This window comes from Glandiceps talaboti, chromosome 13 (assembly GCF_964340395.1).
Source record: "Glandiceps talaboti chromosome 13, keGlaTala1.1, whole genome shotgun sequence".
NCBI lineage: Eukaryota > Metazoa > Hemichordata > Enteropneusta > Spengelidae > Glandiceps > Glandiceps talaboti.
This window is the reverse complement of record NC_135561.1, coordinates 7,294,027-7,314,531: the sequence shown is the minus strand read 5'-3', so window position 1 is coordinate 7,314,531 and position 20,505 is coordinate 7,294,027. Positions and strand designations below refer to the sequence as shown.

At 34.5% G+C, this 20,505-nt stretch overlaps 1 protein-coding gene across 1 annotated transcript in view; it reads right to left on the bottom strand.

Annotated features, from left to right (window-relative positions):
- Positions 1-20,505, bottom strand: part of LOC144445014 (PAS domain-containing serine/threonine-protein kinase-like) — a 50,095-nt gene that overhangs the window by 10,811 nt on the left and 18,779 nt on the right. The window contains exons 3-11 of the mRNA XM_078134565.1: positions 9,112-9,224; positions 7,370-7,536; positions 6,700-6,905; positions 4,659-4,829; positions 3,819-3,959; positions 2,529-2,663; positions 915-1,092; positions 418-534; positions 52-197 (exon numbers count right to left, since the gene is read on the bottom strand). Of these exons, the coding sequence (XP_077990691.1) occupies positions 52-197; positions 418-534; positions 915-1,092; positions 2,529-2,663; positions 3,819-3,959; positions 4,659-4,829; positions 6,700-6,905; positions 7,370-7,536; positions 9,112-9,224 (1,374 nt within the window). The remainder of the gene's footprint in view (positions 1-51; positions 198-417; positions 535-914; positions 1,093-2,528; positions 2,664-3,818; positions 3,960-4,658; positions 4,830-6,699; positions 6,906-7,369; positions 7,537-9,111; positions 9,225-20,505) is intronic.

Genomic DNA, 20,505 nt, shown 5'->3' with positions numbered 1-20,505 from the left:
TATCTAAAAGATATATATGAGAGAGAATAAACAGTCAACTAAGTGTCTCACCTGTCCAATCAAATCTTGCTGGGCATATCCAAATAGCATAAGAGCAAAGTTATGATTGATACTATGCATGGTACCATCAGGTAGGAATGTTATCATACCAGAGATATTAGCGAAGACCCAGACAACGCCAGTATAGGTAACATCACCTGTCATAGACAAAATACAGATATAAACTTACAACATGACAACATAATTCTTCAAAATGATGCTTATAGAATTATTTGTCTACTGTTGTAATCATTTATACAGACAATTTTATCAATATATTCATGCCATGAAGTAAACATGAATCTGGAAACACAAACAATGTTAATACACAAAGTATACATTCATGCAACATAATAATGAAATTGTAGTAATACTGACCTGGTTGTTTGTGTACATGTATGTCATCACTTCCTGATGTCTTGGTGCTACTACCAGTAGATCCTAGATCAGGGTCTGGTGTTCTACCTTGGGCTATGATAGACAAGTTATCTACCTCTGTAGAGATAAGGTACAAAAATATAACAATCAAGGTCTGGTGTTCTACCTTGGGCTATGATAGACAAGTTATCTAACTCTGTAGAGATAAGGTATAGAAATATATCAATCAAGGTTTGGTGTTCTACCATGGGCTATGATAGACAAGTTATCTAACTCTGTAGAGATAAGGTACAGAAATATATTTATCAAGGTCTGGTGTTCTACCTTGGGCTATGATAGACAAGTTATCTACCTCTGTAGAGATAAGGTACAGAAATATATCAATCAGGGTCTGGTGTTCTACCATGGGTAGACAAGTTATCTAACTCTGTATAGATAAACTTCATAAAGTAACCATAATCAAATGTATTTACCAATTCAACTTATCAATCATTTACCTGCTTCAGTTGATGGATGTTCTTTAACAGTAGTTAGAGGAGTACCCCTTCCTCTCTCATTACCATGTGTTTTCAGATTCTTCTGTGTCAAGATTTCAGTTGGTGTTTTGATAACAACACTCAGAGGAAATGTACCACCATCTTTTGTTCTGCCTGTTGCTCTTTGTTTTTTGACCTCCTGACAGAGAAAGAAACATACAAACAATACTAAGAAATCAACCCTAGGTGACCCTGATGTATCAACCAATAGGAATCTTCATTTGAACAATTTCTTAAATGGTACCCTCTGAATAACACAGTGATGCACTAATAATGCATGTTTGCAACACTGTTGCTAATCAAAGTATTGTATTGACACTGGATGGCAATTTTGACACTGTCAATAATCAAACCAACCAATGGTTGACTTCTATGTTGGTTAAAGTCAAAGAAGAGAAACTTCATGGATAACTTTGGCTACACTTTGCTCCATCCAAACAAAGATCTCTCTTATTAAACTCTAATCTACATTCTTATTTCTCTAATCAAACTCTAACCTATACTTGTGATGGAGAACTCCTGTATGTACAGTGTGATGTACAATATGACATTATCACACTAAAGACACATCCATTGAAATAAATGGACTGACAGACATAATAGACATTGTAATTTGTTACTTCATGAGTTCTGTGTGACTCATACTGAGGTGTTCCTGAAGGCATGTGTCAATCCGAACGAGAATTTTAGTAAAAAATGTAAATGTATAAAAATAAAGTGGATTGGAAATGTTGAAATGCTTCATGATTATTAATTCAAATCAATCAATAATATCAATTTCTAAAAAACAGGACTTATACAGTACTTTTCTCCCTTTAGTTCAAATATGAGCTGGTATTACACACAAGAAATCATAAATATCAAATTTACTCGCTTATAAAAAATTGATGACAATATGAGATTAATGGTCCATAATTCCACGTCACAAAATACCATCTATCCCGACCATGCCCACTGGCATTTGCCGTCACTCTGCCATCTATTTTTTATCGATGACATACATTTTAGCAGAGAAATATCAATAATTTTTTTCAGTTTTTCAGAAGTTCTTATTTTAATGAAGTTTTGGGCTTCTAATTGTATTACAAACATAAGAGTCAATAACATGGTTAAAGTGGCGATACTTTACATTCATTTTCTGTGTTCTACAACTACACATCTGGTCTGGCAGCCTGGTGATAATGTGTAATTTAGCTGTTGTATATACAATGTGTTGAGTTTACTTGGTTGGGTTATGTTATAGATTTCATTAATTTTCACCATCATTACTGGTAAAATCAAAGGAATTCATTACATTTGTAGAGAGATTGAGTGTAAGAAAACACGAGACAGCATTTCGATTTTGGCTACATAGGAAGTTGAACATCAGCCAAAAGTCTGGCTTGTGAAAATAGGATTAATCATAGACAATGCCTATTTTAAAAAGTGATGTATTCCAAAATCGCTTCAAAGAAAATGCCACAGTTTGCTGTCCCCCTGTCTCCATCATCTGTGATTAACATTATTGAGTTCTTAACCAACAGCTGGCAAAAGTAAAGCATTTTGGAGAGTAAATCAAAATTTCTTGTGAATTACCTTACAGAGATCTTGACCAACAGTTGGTAAAATAAATGATGGTATCAATTGTTTGATGTTCATTCCCTCCAGTTCTTTAGATGTTGTGAAACCATGGAGATATGCTAATTGGCTGTCAGCTGACTTGATGGTTCCCTGTAAGTAAAAAGTGATACCAAAAACATGGAAATCACAGCCATCTAAAATTGATTCAGATATAAATTGTAATTATACAATGTACCTTCCATTAGGTCAATGTCTATTGATGACCAGGGCTAGGAAGAATGTTTTTAAGAAATCTTCCAACTTATTCATTGTAAAACTTTGAAAATGAAATTTCACAAAAGTAGCCATAATTACACGTTTACTGTCATGTAAAATTCTACAAAATTATTCATCAAAAATATACATTTCAATTGTTGAAAATTACATATGTAATATTATGTTTTGTCTTTTGTTTTTATTGTCTTTTGCTACCTGGAATCATAGACCCTATGCTGGAATTGCCTGGTGCCACAAATAGATTTTTGTGTTTTATGGCTTCATATATCTTAATGCTTAGTAATTAATGGTACACCTTAGTATAGGGATTCAACATGTCGTACACGTATGAATGTAAACTACAATAATTAATATGTCACTCTATTTTAATATGTGATCGTTTTAACGTTAGTTGAAAATATCTACTAAAATTTCAAGGGATTTCCATTAGTTTTCAATTCATTTTCTAGACTATTTTTATGTCAATTAATGTCCTCTCCCAGGAGTATTTTGTACTGCATCTTGCAAATAGACTTCTCCATCTACCTGACATCTCAAAACGAAAAGTGATGGTCCAAAATCTTAATTTGTATGACAAAAATACCACTGTTTGGCCATAATAGTCACAGTCGGGAAGCAAAGGGATATCTGTATGTATACCCTATAGTGTCAGACAATTTGTGCCAGGTTTGGTTGAAATTAAATTGTGGGTGTAAGAGATATGGTGGTCCACGGACGGACAGATGTTCAGACAGACATGGGGTTTTTTTTTTTTTTTTTTTTTTTTTTTTTATTATTTCAGAAACAAACGTAAAAGAACTACAAGAATTACAAGCAGTACCGGGGTAGTAAGAGTTGTTTATGGTAATTTGTAGTGAAATGTGAATACACATTTACAATTTACAAATTGACAATAAAAAGAACAGAAAACTAATAAATCACCCAGCCCATCAGGCTTATTTTTTGTAATGAAATATAATAAATCTAAAAAAAAAATGAAAAAAAAAAAAAATGGGGGCTTATAAATGTAGTTGTGAATGGTAAACTTACATTGCAATCAAATTTGACAGTAGCTGTGGTCCTTTCTACAGGTTCTATTACACATAAACATTTCGGGTTGTCGTCATGGGTAAGTTGCTTCATCCATAGAGATACTGGTATTACAAGACCAGTAGAATCTTTCGCATCCATCTAAAAACAAAGATACAAAGATGTCTTTCAAAGGAGGCTCACTTTATAATATACCAAGGAATGACTTCCTGGGCTACCATTGGCTAACTCAATGTTAGCACAAGTATGCACTTATAATTCACTATGATGTATTGGCTGTATTGGCAATGTCAAGCGTATAATATTGGCACCAGTCCCTAACACCATGCTGACCCTGTGTTAACATCAGACTGACATCAGACTGGTCCAGTGTTAACATCAGACTAACACCAGACTAGTCCAGTGTTAACATCAGACTGACACCAGACTAGTCCAGTATTAACATCAGACTGACATCAGACTAGTCCAGTGCTAAAGTACATCAGGCTGACACCAGACTAGTCCAGTGCTAACATCAGACAGACGACAGACTAGTCCAGTGTTAAAGTACATCAGGCTGACACCAGACTAGTCCAGTGTTAACATCAGACAGACGACAGACTAGTCCAGTGTTAAAATCAGACTGACACCAGACTAGTCCAGTGTTAACATCTGACTGACACCAGACTAGTTCAGTGTTAACATGGTTAAAAGTGAATGATTACGTAGGTACTGTTAGACATTACTAAGAACCTTCAGTCTAAACAAATACATGTGTATATGCTTAAATACTGTACAACATGATGGAAATTAAACAGGGTCCAATAACAGAAAACATGTATATACAATGACTATACTTACTACTTTGCCAGTTAACACAACTACTTCTCCTGTTGGTTCAAGGTGAGTCTCCATCATGGCTTCTTGTTTCTTCTGATTCGCAACTGATAGCAGCGACGATAATTTCAAACCAACCAGTTGTTCCGCTTTATAGCTGAACAACTCACATGCCATGTCATTGGCGACCAAGATCTGTAGTAAATGAAAGTCGTCTTTCGTCAAACTTTGTGCAGTCATACAATCTACCTTCATCTTTGCTCTAAGGAGATCAACATTTGGTAAACGTGAGAACGACAGAGACAAGTGGGCACGGTGTAGATCGAAACGTGACTTGGATTGCAAACTCTGTACAGTGTATACAATACTCTAGTAGACACAGCCAATACACATGGATTGCAATGTGACTTGACTTCTTGGTACCTAGCTGAAATACAATATTACTCCCTAGGCATGTCGGAAAAACAACAAACTTGTAATTCTGAGTCAAGACCACAACTTCCACGCCACACTCTTCACATACATTAGTATAGCATGCATGAGAATAAGTCGACCATTTTATTTTATTTTGACCCTCTAGCATGTGGTAAAATACTATTGCAGGTACTGAGAATTCCAACCCCTGTACAATACCTTGGGGAGTCGGATTGTCTATTCTCTTCTCTTAATCCTAAAAGATTACTAGATTATCTTGAAGTACATTTCAGCTATGACTCATTTGTTATTTATTATCTTTCTATATTTATTATAACAATGTTTCCATCTGTTTGTGGATTACAAAATATTTACAACAAGCCTTTTAAAATGAAAGAAATTGGCCAAAAGTGGTATATTGGTTGAAAAATTATGACACTTCTGAAGGCCTCGGGGATCAGCTTAACACATGTAGCTGGTGAAATAGTAACAACTAGTACATGGAGATTACGACAGGGGAGCAGATAAACTGAGTTGGGGATGGATCTGGGAGGTCAACAGTGTCAAATATCTATAGCACGTGTTTCACATTTATCATATCAATCCTATCTACTGTGAATCTGAAAATTTTCACTACAGATTTATTTTCGCCCATTTCACTGGAAAAACATAAACACAAAAATTATCAGTGACTAAAATGCTTTATTGCACATGAACACTCGTAGTGACACTTAGTCTTTGAGAACTAGCAGAAGACAGTAAAATTTCAAAATTTTCTAGTAGTGAATACATCTTGTAACTTTAAAGTATTTATTGCTCTTTGATTAATAATTTGCCTAAGACTGTTTCAATTACCCCCTCCCCCCCCCCTCCCCCATATCCAGCCATCATGAAAATTCAGAATGGAGTATCAGAAAACTTGTAAAAGTTTGTAAAATTATATTTTATTTACTTTTCAATGCCGATGTATTTAACTCACTTGATATGTCAATTTTGTTTTCTTTTCAACCTCTGGCAAATGACTATGTAATGAATCAAATTGATTTTTTGGGCATGTACCCACAAATCAGCACTCAACAAATCACAATTTCAACTTATTACTATATTACTATTAAGGCGTAAAAAAAAAATTGTGCGGTTCAGATTACATTCAATTTTAGAATAGGTGGGGTAGATAGATTTTTTTTTTTTAATTTAAATTTTTTTTATTTTTTTTTTTTATATGCGAGTGTCTAGTTCAGGCTGTTATGTTCCATATGTGCTCTGTGTTATTGGTTTCTTCCCATCAGATGTACAGCCATTACAGATTGGAAGAACAGTTTTATATTGTCTTTTAAAGTTGATGTCAGTTTCTGCATCCACGATTTCTTGTGAGACTTCACATAATTTTATCAAAATATATTGTATCACGATATAACTATGTAACTAGATATACATCGTAATGGGTATACTGATTGTATGCAAATATATTTATCAATGTTGTGAAAACTGAAATCTCTCTGCTTATCAAAACTATGTTGTGTGTATTGGTTAGATTCTAGTACTCATGGTCATGAAGTAACTTGTGAAGTTTTACCGTAGTTGCTTACATCATAGCTCTATTTCGACACTAGAGGGCGCTGTTCAAAGAAAAGTTACACTGTGGACTCACCTTAGATGACTTTGCTTCCACTGTGACAATAGCCTTATTAGGATTCCTTACTGTGGTAGGGAATGCTACTCCAGATTCACCACCACCAACATAGTTATAAAAACACCATGATGAATTCATGGAAAAGTTTAGGTTTAGGTCCGGTGATGGTGCAAAAGTACCCTTAGAATGACCCGGTGAAAAACTAAAACTATGTAACTCATCCCCTGCAATGTAAGGAAATATATGGAAATATGTATGAATGGGAAGGTATATTTGCAAATTCTCAACAGAAAATTGACAATTCGGGTGTAGACACTTGAATAGCCATGTACAATATATATGATTTATACTATTGTGCAAGAGCAGAAAGAATAAGTTTACCAAAACACCACAATGTAGATAAATAGCCTAAACTTTAAAGCCCACTTTGGACTACGATTAATATTTAGGTATGCAAACAGTTGTCTGCCAGATCTACAGAAAAAGTTGAACAAAAGAATAATTCCATGTTATCCTTATGGATCCATAAATAAAATAACACTAATGCAAAAACCTGGGATTCAAAACATGGCCTTTACGTTCAAACAAAACCACCACACACCTAAACAGTTTAGATTGGTGGTGGTTGGGATAAAAACTAAAAAAACAGCATTATTCATCTGTTATTTACATAAACCATGTTCCTTACCTGTAAATTTATCTAAAGTACAACCCAGTGGTTCACTTGGTTGTACTGTGGTTGTAGCTGTATCTTCATCTTTCTTAAACTTAGATTTATCAATTTTTGGAAACGACTGATTGAGTTCAAAAGACGTGTTGGCTGTAGAACTCAGTCCAAGCTGAGCTGCTCTCTCTCTGTAAAATGAAATAACAGTTTACTTGATCATCTTACTGTCCCCTTTGTTCTTATAGATCCACGATGAGTAAGTTACATGTATATGTGATAAAAAGTATGAGTATGAAACTCTATACACGACAGTCTCTGGGGAGGAAAAGTGAATCATGAAATTGCCAGTCAGCTATTCCAAGTCATCATAGAGAAACGAAGGTTCTCAGTTGTATTTATCAACTCCTTAGCTGTCATGATGTAAAAGAACATGTACATTGTGTATATATAAGTATGACATCATGAAGAAGATTTATTGATCACATCTGTTTTGAATAGTGTAGACAACATGACCTATCCTTTCTCTCTATCTATCTTGAGTGAATCATAGTCAGTGACCTTGACCCAACAGTCATACAGACTGCAGATAATGACATGAACACCTTGGCAGAACATTATGGTTTGTCATACCTGCAAGACACTGGGTATTTATGGAATGCTTGCAATGACTGCAGAAGGAACGTGTACTTATTAAGCTTTGTGTGTTTGTTTTTAAACTCCTAGCTTGATGAGAGTCTGTAAGATACGACATTCATGCCACACTATCAGCTACCACTCACATCTGTACTACTAGTCTGTAAGATACGACATTCATGCCATGCTATCAGCTACCACTCACATCTGTACTACTAGTCTGTAAGATATGACATTCATGCTACACTATCAGTCAGCACTCATGTCTGTACTACTAGTCTGTAAGACATAACATTCATGCCATGCTATCTGCTATCACTCCTTTTTATTATGTCTGCAAGATTAAAAGATTCAGCTATGCCTTGAACTTGTGATTAGAAGTACAGAGGTCACTATGTAGATTAAAATGAAAGACAGAATAGTTTCTGATTCTGATGATAAGAACAACTGTTGATATAATAATTGCTGTACAGTATAAATACCAGACTTTGGGAGGAAATTTAAAGTTTATTCTTGATGTAACATTAGGAGGCTGGTCTCATAAATCAGCATTGTAAGGCTGGCATCATGGTCATTTTGACACCTTTTATAGCATACCAGTATTTGATTGGCTGCAACCAAATCTGATCGGACTGTGCAGGATAATGGGTAGTTGTGGTTAAGAAGCCTGATAGGACTAAACAACATGACATATCTTACAGTCCACTAGTTTGATTGCTTGTTTCAACTCATCATCTTATAATCCTATATGGTGATCCATGCAGTGAAAGGATTATCAACAAATAAATCACATCACATCATTCAGACTTTGACAACACACACTTGTAAGTAAGATATTCATTTCATTGTTCTTCCAAAAACTTTGGAATGGAGATTATAAAACTTTAATCACTTCCTTTATTAGAAATACAATTCTGAGATGTTCGGATTGCGAGCTGGGGTCAACAGTCTGCTTCTCACTCATAGAAGAATGCTACGATACAAATACATGGAATGTACATGAATCCATTTCATTTATACATGTATGTCTGTACTGACCCCTTACTCATTGGGACTCTCTCAAACACCTGTTTGTAACTGTTGTGCTGATGGTGCATTGTGGGATATGGAGGTTAAAGGTCATTCCTTACCTCCTTCCTGTCCTGATCCTGTCTAAGGGTGAGGGATAGGATGGTGTACCAAACTGATCTCCCATCTTCATTGTCCCTCCAAATGATCTGGCTAACACTGGTAAAGTACGGCCCTGAAATTAAACAAACACAGAAATTCAAATATTCTAGTTAATAATACTGATAAAGTGCATCCACATTCCTGAAAAGTGAAATGGCAAAAAATACACACATTCAAATGATCTAGCAAACAAAGGTAAAGTACAGCCCAAAAATGGCACAAACTTAGAGATTCAAATGATCTAGACTGGTAAAGTATGGTGCTGAAATTACACAAATATAGAGATTTGTGTAATTTCAAAATCAAACTACCTATTACTGGTATTAAAAAGTACATGTATTGCCCTGAAATGTGACAAATACACAAATTCAATGATTTAGTGTCTAGCTAACATTGGTACATTTGAACCCTGAATGACATAGAGTTCTAACACACATTATGATGACCTACCCTAACACTGGTAAAGTACGTGTATGTCCCTGAAAAATGACATGTACATGTATACACATATTCAAATGAGCTAATACTGGTAAATTACAACCCTGAAAAGGACAGATACACGCACAATCAATTACGGTATCTCTAATCTAATATAAAACATCAAACTTAGTTTTCAATCAATGCCATTTTCCAATTTTAATGAATGAATCTTGTGTGAGGTATTGTTCATATTTAAATGATGAAATCTGAAATCACTTCATTTGAATTCTGAAATGCAAGTAGAACAACAACAATAAGCAACCATACAAAATTGAAATAGTACAGCAACTATCCCTGGAAAGGCCTTCTTCAGATTAGGATTAAAATCCAGGTGTGAAAAATGCAAAAAAAATTATTTGGCAGAGTTTTAGAAAAAGTTGACCTAGAACAAAAGAATGAGCCCATGTAATCATGGTTCTACTGATAATGTAACACTAATATAATGACCAGGGATTGAAACATGCCCCTTTAATCATCTTGAGTCTAAAATGCAATCATCTTATATATGCTGAGTCAGTGCCTATAAGATTAATACCAAATCAGTACCTATAAGATTAATACCAAATCAGTAAAGTAAGGTTATGAAAGAACATTTTAAAAAGCCCTATAAATATTGCCATTTAGCCATTAACATAAATTACTAGTATATTGTTTCAGGTATTTGTAGATATTAGTTTCGATGATTTTGTGTTATCTATTTGTTCTGTTGAAATTAACTTGTTTGTTAGGTAGTCCCAGTGGGCTACCAGTTTCAGAAATTGGTAGTCATGCTTGGACTAATAGTCCCATATTCAAAAGAGTTTCTCTATAGGAACTGTATTCGTTATTAAAATACTTCTTATTTCTTTAAATTTGCCATCCTTTAAAATCATCGCATAATCAGTGGTAGCCTGAGTGGGCTATCAGCTACAAATTATGGTACAATGTAGCCCATGACAAGAATTGGTAGTCTGTGGACACGGGACTACTGTTAATTTCAAGTCCTGGTTGAGATTCAGCATTCTATCTGCGCAATGTTTCCAGGCTTTTCTACTGCTACATGTATATTTTCTTTGTTTTCATTTTTCTGTCTTGCATGATTATGTCAGTGGGCATTAACACTAGTCTAGCGTAGTCATCAATCTTTCCAGTTGTTAAACAAGACTAGTGAGGTGTTAGTTCTCACCCTGTGTTTGCACGCAGCTGGTTTGACTAATGCAAATCCAGTTGGAAAGCAATTCTTAAACTGTACTGCAGGTATCAAAAATCTGCCTATGAATTAATTATGGTATGAAATGAAATGGAAAATGAAAGATATTGCTTTAAGATGCCTTCCAGCCCTTCTCTTCATTAACTGAATACATTCAAACATCAAAACCTTGAGATTTATTTTTTCATCAGAAAATGTTCTTGACAGCAAATGTATAATACATACATGTAGTAAAGCTACACGCATTCAATACAGCAAACGTACGCTACACACTACAGCTATATTCATTCAATACAAACACAATGGGTTCAGCTTTTAATACAATACTGATGAATACCTGATCAATAATTTATATAAAAATATGAAGTCTACAAACTCTTCCTTTCAATTACCAGCAATACATGCTGACAGCACCAAATATTTGACAACCTGTCTGTGTGTATTGATTATTTATCATGTTATATTACGTACTAAGGAAAAAATGTTTATTTATGGATATTTGCTAATTTTTATTTTGATAACGAGAATCTTAGTATACTTCCTCATTAAGTGTGCCCTCTAAGCCAATTTGACGCACCACTGATGCACATAATTTCTGGTGACGCACCAAAACTTGGTGTTCCCCTATCTCTTACTATGTGGTGACTCAAAGAAATCCCAGTTTTTCTCATTTTGACTCACAACAACAAAATGTGGCTATCGTTAGAGGGCACACTGTTCCTTAACCAGTAACACAAAATACTGAAGACATCTCAGTGTTTCAGAGTAAAGCTACTAGTGTATGTACATGACAAATTGCAACACAGATTAATCAATTTCCCGTGATCTACTTGGTGCATGGTAACATCGGCAACCACAGTCTCACAAGCCATACATGTAGTATATTTTTCTGCTGACCGAATGTACATTTATATGAGGTAGTACTGTCATGAAGAGGACAATGATTTATATGATGGTATAGCCAATGGGAGGCAGTGGCAGAGATGTTTACTATGATGTGATAGCCAATGGGAGGCAGTAACACAAATGTTCTATGTAATCTAGTGAATTGCAATAAAGTGAGAAATGATTGGCTCAGTATCGTGTAACTAATATACATGTAGCCAATGGGAAGCAGTAACAGAAAGGTTCTATGTAATCAATGGGGGTATTTGCAGTGAGACATGATTGGCTTGTTACATGTATGACATAAATGATGGCCATTGCGAGGAAAACATTACGCAAAAGTTCTATATTTATAATTTCCAAGGCATTTCGAATGAACATATCTGCTGAGTTTCACTTTTGAGTAGAACTGTCACTGTTCCTTTGTACATGTATAGCAGTTGTCTCTCATTCACACATATGTACCTTGGGTCCCATGCTGTGAAAATCTTGCCAGTATAGGAACGTGGAACACTGTTACAGAACTTTGTTCCTGAGTTGAAATTTTACGAAAATTTTCTCGCCCACGTTAACTATGCCATCAAACAAAGTCAAATTTGACATGTAGTAGTACATAAGATAGGTCAGGGGTAAAAGCTTACATAGTGATTGCGACATTTTTGCCAAAAAAGAAATCAGACTTCATCTGGATACACATATAAGACGACTAACTGAATGTTAAATTTAGTACACAAGTAAGCTAATTTCTGATGTTTGTCACTTGTGGCATGGTTTGTATTCATAAACTCAATGAAAGACCTTATCTTCATCTACTACTTACTAAATGCAGTAATCACCAAACTCTGGCATAAATACCTTGCATAAATGTAGCAGTTTTCCTTTAGATTCCAACAGGTGGAAAGACATCTTATCAAGGTAATCACGAGAAATCAAATCAACAAAATGTAGCCACTCGTCGCTGGTTTAATCATTCAAGATGAAAAGATACATCATAAAATGGTTTCTGTATCTTTACATCTTCACTTTGTAATTATTGATTCTATACTTATTCATATATTCTGTAGTCTCCAGACAAACGAATGAAACGTAATGATTACAATGTATCCGTCTGATTAATCAATTACTTGGGGCTTCTTTAGGGTGTTAGGTAATATGTATTACACTCAATGTACACAGGTATTTGCAGAAGAAAAATAATATTTGAAGCTCGCCTCCCTCCATGGTTTGGGGTATATCAAAGATGTTGGGGAAGGGAAAAAGAGGGGTTGTGTCGATCAGTCACTTAAAAGAAAGAAGGTAGCTTAAATCTTCTAGGGAACAAAGTTGCATTGTTTAAAGGCAATGCTATTAAATATATCGTATGGCAGTAAAGGTACATGATTTCTGCAATGGGGAAAATGAAAATTTAATTTGTCTGCATAGTAAATACTAAACACACTTGTAACTTGTACATTAATGCATAAGGAATAAATATAAAGGGTAAAGTCACGTACTTTCTGTGTAATAATCAATTTTCAAATTTATTTAATACTTTCCCTTTCATTGGTTCTAGTTTCAATTATTGTGTGTTTCTTTTTGTGATCATTGACTTTATTGCAAAATTAAAGTGGTTACAAATAATGTTCATCCACAGACAAGGAATTTGTATACTTGTAATTTGTGATCAACAAAGTGAATGGAATGGCTGGCTGCCTTGGATGATTAATGGGGTAAGCCTTCAGGGATTATCTACAGGTAAAACAGTAATTCGACTTGGTTACTTCTATCCTGTGGGGGCCACTGCACTAATTTGAGTATACGTATATATGCTGTCCTCTGAGTTGCGTTTTCTAGCCCTTTGGTCTAAAATGTGGTCTGTGTTTTTTCCGAGCTGAAGAGTCTAAAATGGGGTCCACTTTGCATTATTTTTTTTTTGCTTGGTCTAAAATGTGGTCCATTCAATGTGGTCTGTGTTTTTTTCGAGCTAAATAGTCTAAAATGGGGTCCACTTTGCATTATTTTTTATTTTGCTTGGTCTAAAATGTGGTCCATTCAACCCATTGTTTTTTACCAAAACATAACTGCTATTATTTGTCCCAAAATCTTGCCTCCTAAGGAAAACGTATTTAGGTCTTAACTTTCATGTTTTATAAAACCTGTAATGGTCTAAAATGGGGTATTGATTTTTGGTCAAAGTGGGTCTAAAATGGGGCCTGGGGTTTCCAGCACTAGCCACACATACCAGAGTTGGCCACTGATATCTCCCCCCCCCCCCCCCTGGATTTCTATCCCCATAAATCAACTCAATTTCACAGCTTCTGAGTTTAATACTCTATGAAGAATTCACCTCATTGAAGAGTACATCTCATACACATGTAGATCTATTACACCTTCTAAAAACATTTACCCTGTTTACGTCACAATCTGTGTTGTTACTTCACTGTCTCACTAATTGGCTAGCAACAGCAAACAATTAATTTAGCCATGCCATGCCCCCAATGGCTGGCAGTAATCAGCATGTCTGTTTGTAGACATTTCATAATTGCTAGCAATACAAACAGTTAGTGAGACAGTAAAGCAAAATCACAGATCGCGATGTAAAGTTGACTACAAAATGTGTGAAAGGCCATTACTTGTAACATTCCACTTGTTTTTATTTATTTATTATTTTATTTTTTTTTTATTTTTTTTTTATTTTTTATTTTTTATTTTTTTTTGGGGGGGAGAGAATTTGTTGGCATACTCAACACAACATAAAACTTTAATTTCCTAGCTCTGGGATTGACTGGACTCAAACCATGTGAAAGCTGACTTTAATTTCCTGTGTCGACATTTATATGGTATTAAAGTAATATACCTTACACTCTGATTGCACACCCTGTCTTGCTACTTATTCACATCTTTTTATTTATTTAGGGACTTTTTCAATATAACTTCAAATCGTGTGTCTGAGGGAAAACACTAAGAGCAATACTGTCACAGCAATAGAATATAGAATCCACCAGCCATGACAAAAAAACACTATCTTAACAATGGAATCAAAACATACATTATCAAAAACACTTGATAATTCAAGATTTCAATGTAATACTTGTACTTAATAAAGAGCATAAATTTAGCCTGTTATGGCATTCATGTGTTACTCCTGACTCCGATAGCTCCCACAGGAGTGAACAAATCCACTGGTCCTGGGTCCGGGACTAGCGATTTTTTTGGGGTGGACCACACAAATTTTACCTTGTCTGGTCTGTCGGACCAGTACCTTACTGTTAATAACTATGTTAAAAAGTCGTCTGAATATACAGATTCATAGGTAAGATTTAATGTTTTACATTAGCGGGACCATGGACCACTAATTTTTTCAGCAGGACCACTGGATTTTTTAAGGCACTGGTCCGGGGACCACCAGTTCACAAAATGATTTGTTCACCCCTGTCCCATATTCCTCAGCTTGTTTTACTTCCTGTTCAAATTGATTATCCACACCCCTAAGCTAAAAGCTGTTAACCCGTGTTTAAATTTACATAATTATATGTAAATTACAATTAGATTATCACACTTCATGCACTGAGTACAATGCAGATGATTACTCTTCCCAAAACCATTACAAGAAAAAAATGTAACATATTCTGTGTTACAGATAACGTTATTACAAAATTTAACTTGTTTTTGTTTTACAGAAAATGCAAATGTCTTCCTAGATGACTTTCCTGGCTGTAAAGACATTGTTGATAATCTTTTTTCTTCTTCTATGTCTTTCCAACTTCTTTTCTTTTATAAAAAATACTTATTTCCATAGTAATAAGGTTTCTATTCACAGAGTCTAAATATTTCTTAGATGCGAATCCACAAATTTTCTCTGAAGTAAATATTTCCTGTTTGGTCTACAGCAGAGTAACCCTCCAGGTACAACTAATTACAATTAGCAAATGGTGATGAGATATCTTGCAGGAATTCATTGTATATTAATTTCTTCTAAAATTAATTACAGCCCTCAAGGCTGTAAATTCAAGGATTTATTACATGGATGATTTTCTGGTTCCAAGATGGACGCCTGAAATGACGACTTATGTCATTACTTTCAGGCGTAAATTTTTATTAACATTTTAAACATGAAACGATGGAAAGACCTCTTTAATTGTGAGTGCTTTTGTGGATCACAGACTAAATGCCAGCATGGACAGATATAGTTTTACCTCATAAATCCTGGGTATAGTCAAATGACAACCATTCTCCTGAGTAGCGTACATGTTTCTGTGAAACCCTTTGCACATACATATAGGGCCATACAGAAAACATGACATTGTATCAGGAGATGCATGATGCAGTTTGGAACCAGCAAAGGGTCTTTACTGATGGCATATGTCCCTGATCCCCTAATGGGACACAACTTCAACTTTGATGTTTTTCCTGAAATCACATGTACATATAATGTAGGTGATATAAAACCAAAGAAATTATTCTCCATCAGAACCAAAGGTTGATGTAAATGCCTTCATTTCCTGGTGTGGCATTCCTCTTCAAATGTTATAACATACATGTATTGAAAAGTCTCTGACATATTTCTTTCAATAATTCATTCGTGAAAGATTCAGATTTTTGCATAAAATAAAACATAACCACACATATACACATGTACCTACAGTATGGACCTCAATTCTAGAACTAGGTCTCAAAAATATCTGAGATATTCCCACAAAACCCTGTACACTGGTGATATTTGCCTGAATTCAAGGAACTACTGTCTGTGCATACAAATGTACAAATCAGAGAGGATTGTGGGATATTCAGCTTACTCTGGATTTGCAGACTATCATTAAAAATATATCCACCTGTTAAATGTGATAAAATTTGATGAGAAGTCACAAATGATACATTGCTGATTTTCAACCTCAATAATTCAATGTTGCCTTCACGAAAGCTACAACAGTCAGTACAGCTGTTCAGATCATCAAAGTCACTTGTGTAATGGTGTTAATGCTGAAAATTTATCAAGCTCTGACATAAAGTACACAGTTTGAATACTAACTATAAAGTCACAAATCTATAAAGAATTTCCTTGGTGGCACCCTTGGACTCCATAATTCACTCCTACTTTTCATCAAACATACAGTAATATTACTAATAATTATTATATGGCAGGAAACCTAGTGCCACCTGGTGGTTTTTCCAGCCTTTCATTCACTCTGTTCTTTTCTACGGTTGGTTTACTAATCTCCTGTCGCTCCAAATGAATGATTAATGTTGATTTAACAAATACAACAGCGGAAACCACGCTTTCAGTTAACTAAGATCGACATAAACTAAATCTACTGTTGTGACATGTTCATAGGCTATTGAATGGATGCAGTGGTTTAATCATAGACAGAGTACGGTAGCATTTTGAATAAACTTCTACGATCTGGCAGAGCACATTTTTGAAACTTCTAGGGTTTACATGATTTGATTACAGGGTGATTTTATCCACAAAACCAACTTGTGTAATCTAACACATCAAACAATAATAGTTCATGTTTGTATCTATCTTAGTATTAAACTTTTTAAAGCTGAAAGCTTGGCCATTGCTGTATTTTCACATTTGTCAAAATGTTTTAATGGCAGAGGAAAGATTATTTTGGTGCTAGCAATAATTTACGCTGAACCATGTGATTTTGAGATAAACATCAGAGTACAGTTTTCACAAATCAAAATGGTCATTCAGATGGGATTTAAATTATCTAGTTGTGCCATCTGTTATTTCCTGCCATTAAAGAACTTATCTTTTCCCATGCACCTATTTTGTCATTTTACTTCCCCATGGAGGTTTTCACAGGCAATATATAAAGACAGATATATGAGGTTGAAGCCACACGACAACACTGCCAGCAATTTGTTTCCGTTAGTATGGCAACATGAGGTGATAACAGCTGCATATCACATTAGGGAAAACAACAACGTGGTTACTATGGCAACATAGCTAGAATGGAGAGTAATGACATGTAGTTTCCTAGTACTTAATACCTTCTATTTCCTGTATGAAGTATTTCTTTAATGGTTGGTATTGCTAACCTCATAAAGCAGTGATTTCCCGTTAACGATCTCTAAAAGCAACCATCTTTTATGTAGTTATACCAAGGGCATTCATCACTATTTTTCAATTACATTTAGCCAGTTTCTCTGAGATGTTGAGATGTTAAAATGTAGCACTGCTCTGAAAAGACTGTTTCCTACATTAGTAGATAGTCTCCGAGTCCATGATATGAAGACAAGTAAAGCTACATAAATATCGTCCAGCAAACATTCTTGTCTTCTCCTTGATGTGTTATCTCTAAATTCAATGCAGTAGATACAAAATTGTACTTTTTCAGCATGATTTTGGTGCACAAAATTTGTACATTTTCACTTACAAGCTATTTAATTTTTTAGTAGACTTTTTGAATTATATTCTGTAAGATTATTAGTTATTTGAATGTCTTGATTAGAGAGAATTTTAGTAAAATATTTGGTTTTATTAATACTATACTATAGTAGACAGACAGTTACTATAGCAATAATGCGATGTGCAATGTGTTAATGAGATAGTAATTTATTCAAATCTACTGTTTGCTGTACACTTCATATTCAGACAAAACTGTACTGCAACTGGTTTTAGAATCAACATATACTACAAAGCATATATTCTACAGCTTGACTAGAACTCCAAGACAGTGTTCAAAAACTCCAACAAAAACACTACAATAGTACCACAGCTGCACAGTAACACTATATATCCAATGTCTCCTTAACGCATCATTAATATGCAAAGTACCTGATAATGGTATGTAAATTTATACAAAAAACAGGGGAAAGAACTAAAATGTATACTATCATTTGACTACAAATTCGATTTGATTTTTTACGATGAGGACACATTATAATGTCTGCAACAGAATGAAAATCTCTCACTATTAAAGTCAAAATAAATCAATTGCGTGGTCTGTACAATTATTTTTGTAATAATGCATGTGATAAGTAATGTCAAAACTAATTCAATAAGTTTGTCCAATCTGTATACATGACACAGCTTAAAGTGGATTAACAAATTGATTTTTTATTTAGTAGACACGTATACCTGAATCATGAATTGACGAGTTTATTATTGCATAGTAAGATTTAGTTACCTTAGACAGGTAGAACGGATCATGTGATAAGTTTAGTTAACCTATGTCAGAATGAATTCAATATTTGCAAATTAATCAAAATCATTTTGACTTCATTTATTATAAATGTTGAAAGTTTATTGACCTATATCTACTCGTACCTTAAACATTAGAGTCTGTAATTCTTGTGAGTACAGATACAGATTGGAAAGAAAAAAAGAAATATGTCAAAAATTGTTCGTATTTTGCAATTAAAACATTCAAAAATACAATATCATGAATTATGCAGGATGTATTTGTAGAATTGAGTAACTTTCAACTTAAATACTGCCATGACAATAGTAAGTACTTTATCAATAATATTTATCATTTAGTGTATAATTAACAGAATGTGTTGGTAAGGCAAATTGTCAGCATTCATTGATCTGTCTGTGTGAACAAAGAAACTGTTAATAACCTAATAACCTGGGTGAACTTACAGGAAATCACATTACAAAGAGAATTACTGGCTATATTGTTAAAACTTGTTACATGTGCTGCTTCTATGTTCCATTAAATTCACTGAACAAATGACTTGTATTTACACATAATACACTAACTGTGTCAGATTACATTCATACAGAGTACACTGTGTCAATTTGCATTTTCACAAAGTCTGTGTCAGTTTAAAATCAATAATTGAGGAAATCACAGTTAATAACTACATGTATATGATGTAACACGAGTTAACATTAACACTAATGTCAACATAATCTATTTTATTTTCTGGAGACTTGTTGGTTATGTCCAAACACAACACATGGGCTCTTATTAACCATCCCAAGTTCAGATATTCATGCTGAATTGATTTACAGTTGTATGATGCCAAAGTTCACTTGATGAAAAGTCTTGTACGAACATCACAAAACAAAATTTTGATGAAGTGTCCCTTTTACTGTTAAGGTTCTAATTGCAGTTGTATGTGAATCAGATTATGTGGCGTGTGTATGATTCTATGCTTTCATAGCATCTTTCTATTAGGCACACGTGTGAAACTACGCTTTCATTGAATCTTTCTATGAGGCGTTAGTGTGAATCTACAATGTATGCTTTCATGGCATCAATATATGAGGCGTTAGTGTGAATCTATGCTTTCATATCACCTATGAGACACACATGTGAATCTACGCATTCACTGAATCTTTCTATGAGGCGTTATTGTGAATCTATTCTTTCACAGAGGTGAGAGTGTGTGAATTGGACTACCAGTACTTCTGCGTTTTATCAAAAAACCTGGTTCACATTGTGTAGATACAAAATAAATGAAAGCAGACTATCATCTATCTTATCTTATCATATCGCTTTCAACTATATCCACTAGTTGTTTCTACTCAGCTGAAAACTGACACTGCTAAAGAATAAGCCATGCCCTAAGATAAGATTTTCTTTGTACTAGTACATGTACATCTGCAGTTACATTTGAAAAGGTCAATTTTAACAACATGAAAATGGTAGGAGTGAGATCAATAGTTTTCAATGTTGGATAAAAAACAAAATTCTTACATTCAGGCCTCAGATTCCCCCCCCCCCCCCCCCACAATTAAATGAATTTTAACAAAGTGAAAACTTGTTTCAGACAGCACAATCAATTTCAAATCAGTATATAGTAGTACGTAGTTCCATGAATACAAAGTCAGTATGTAGCAAGGAAAAATAGCTCTTTT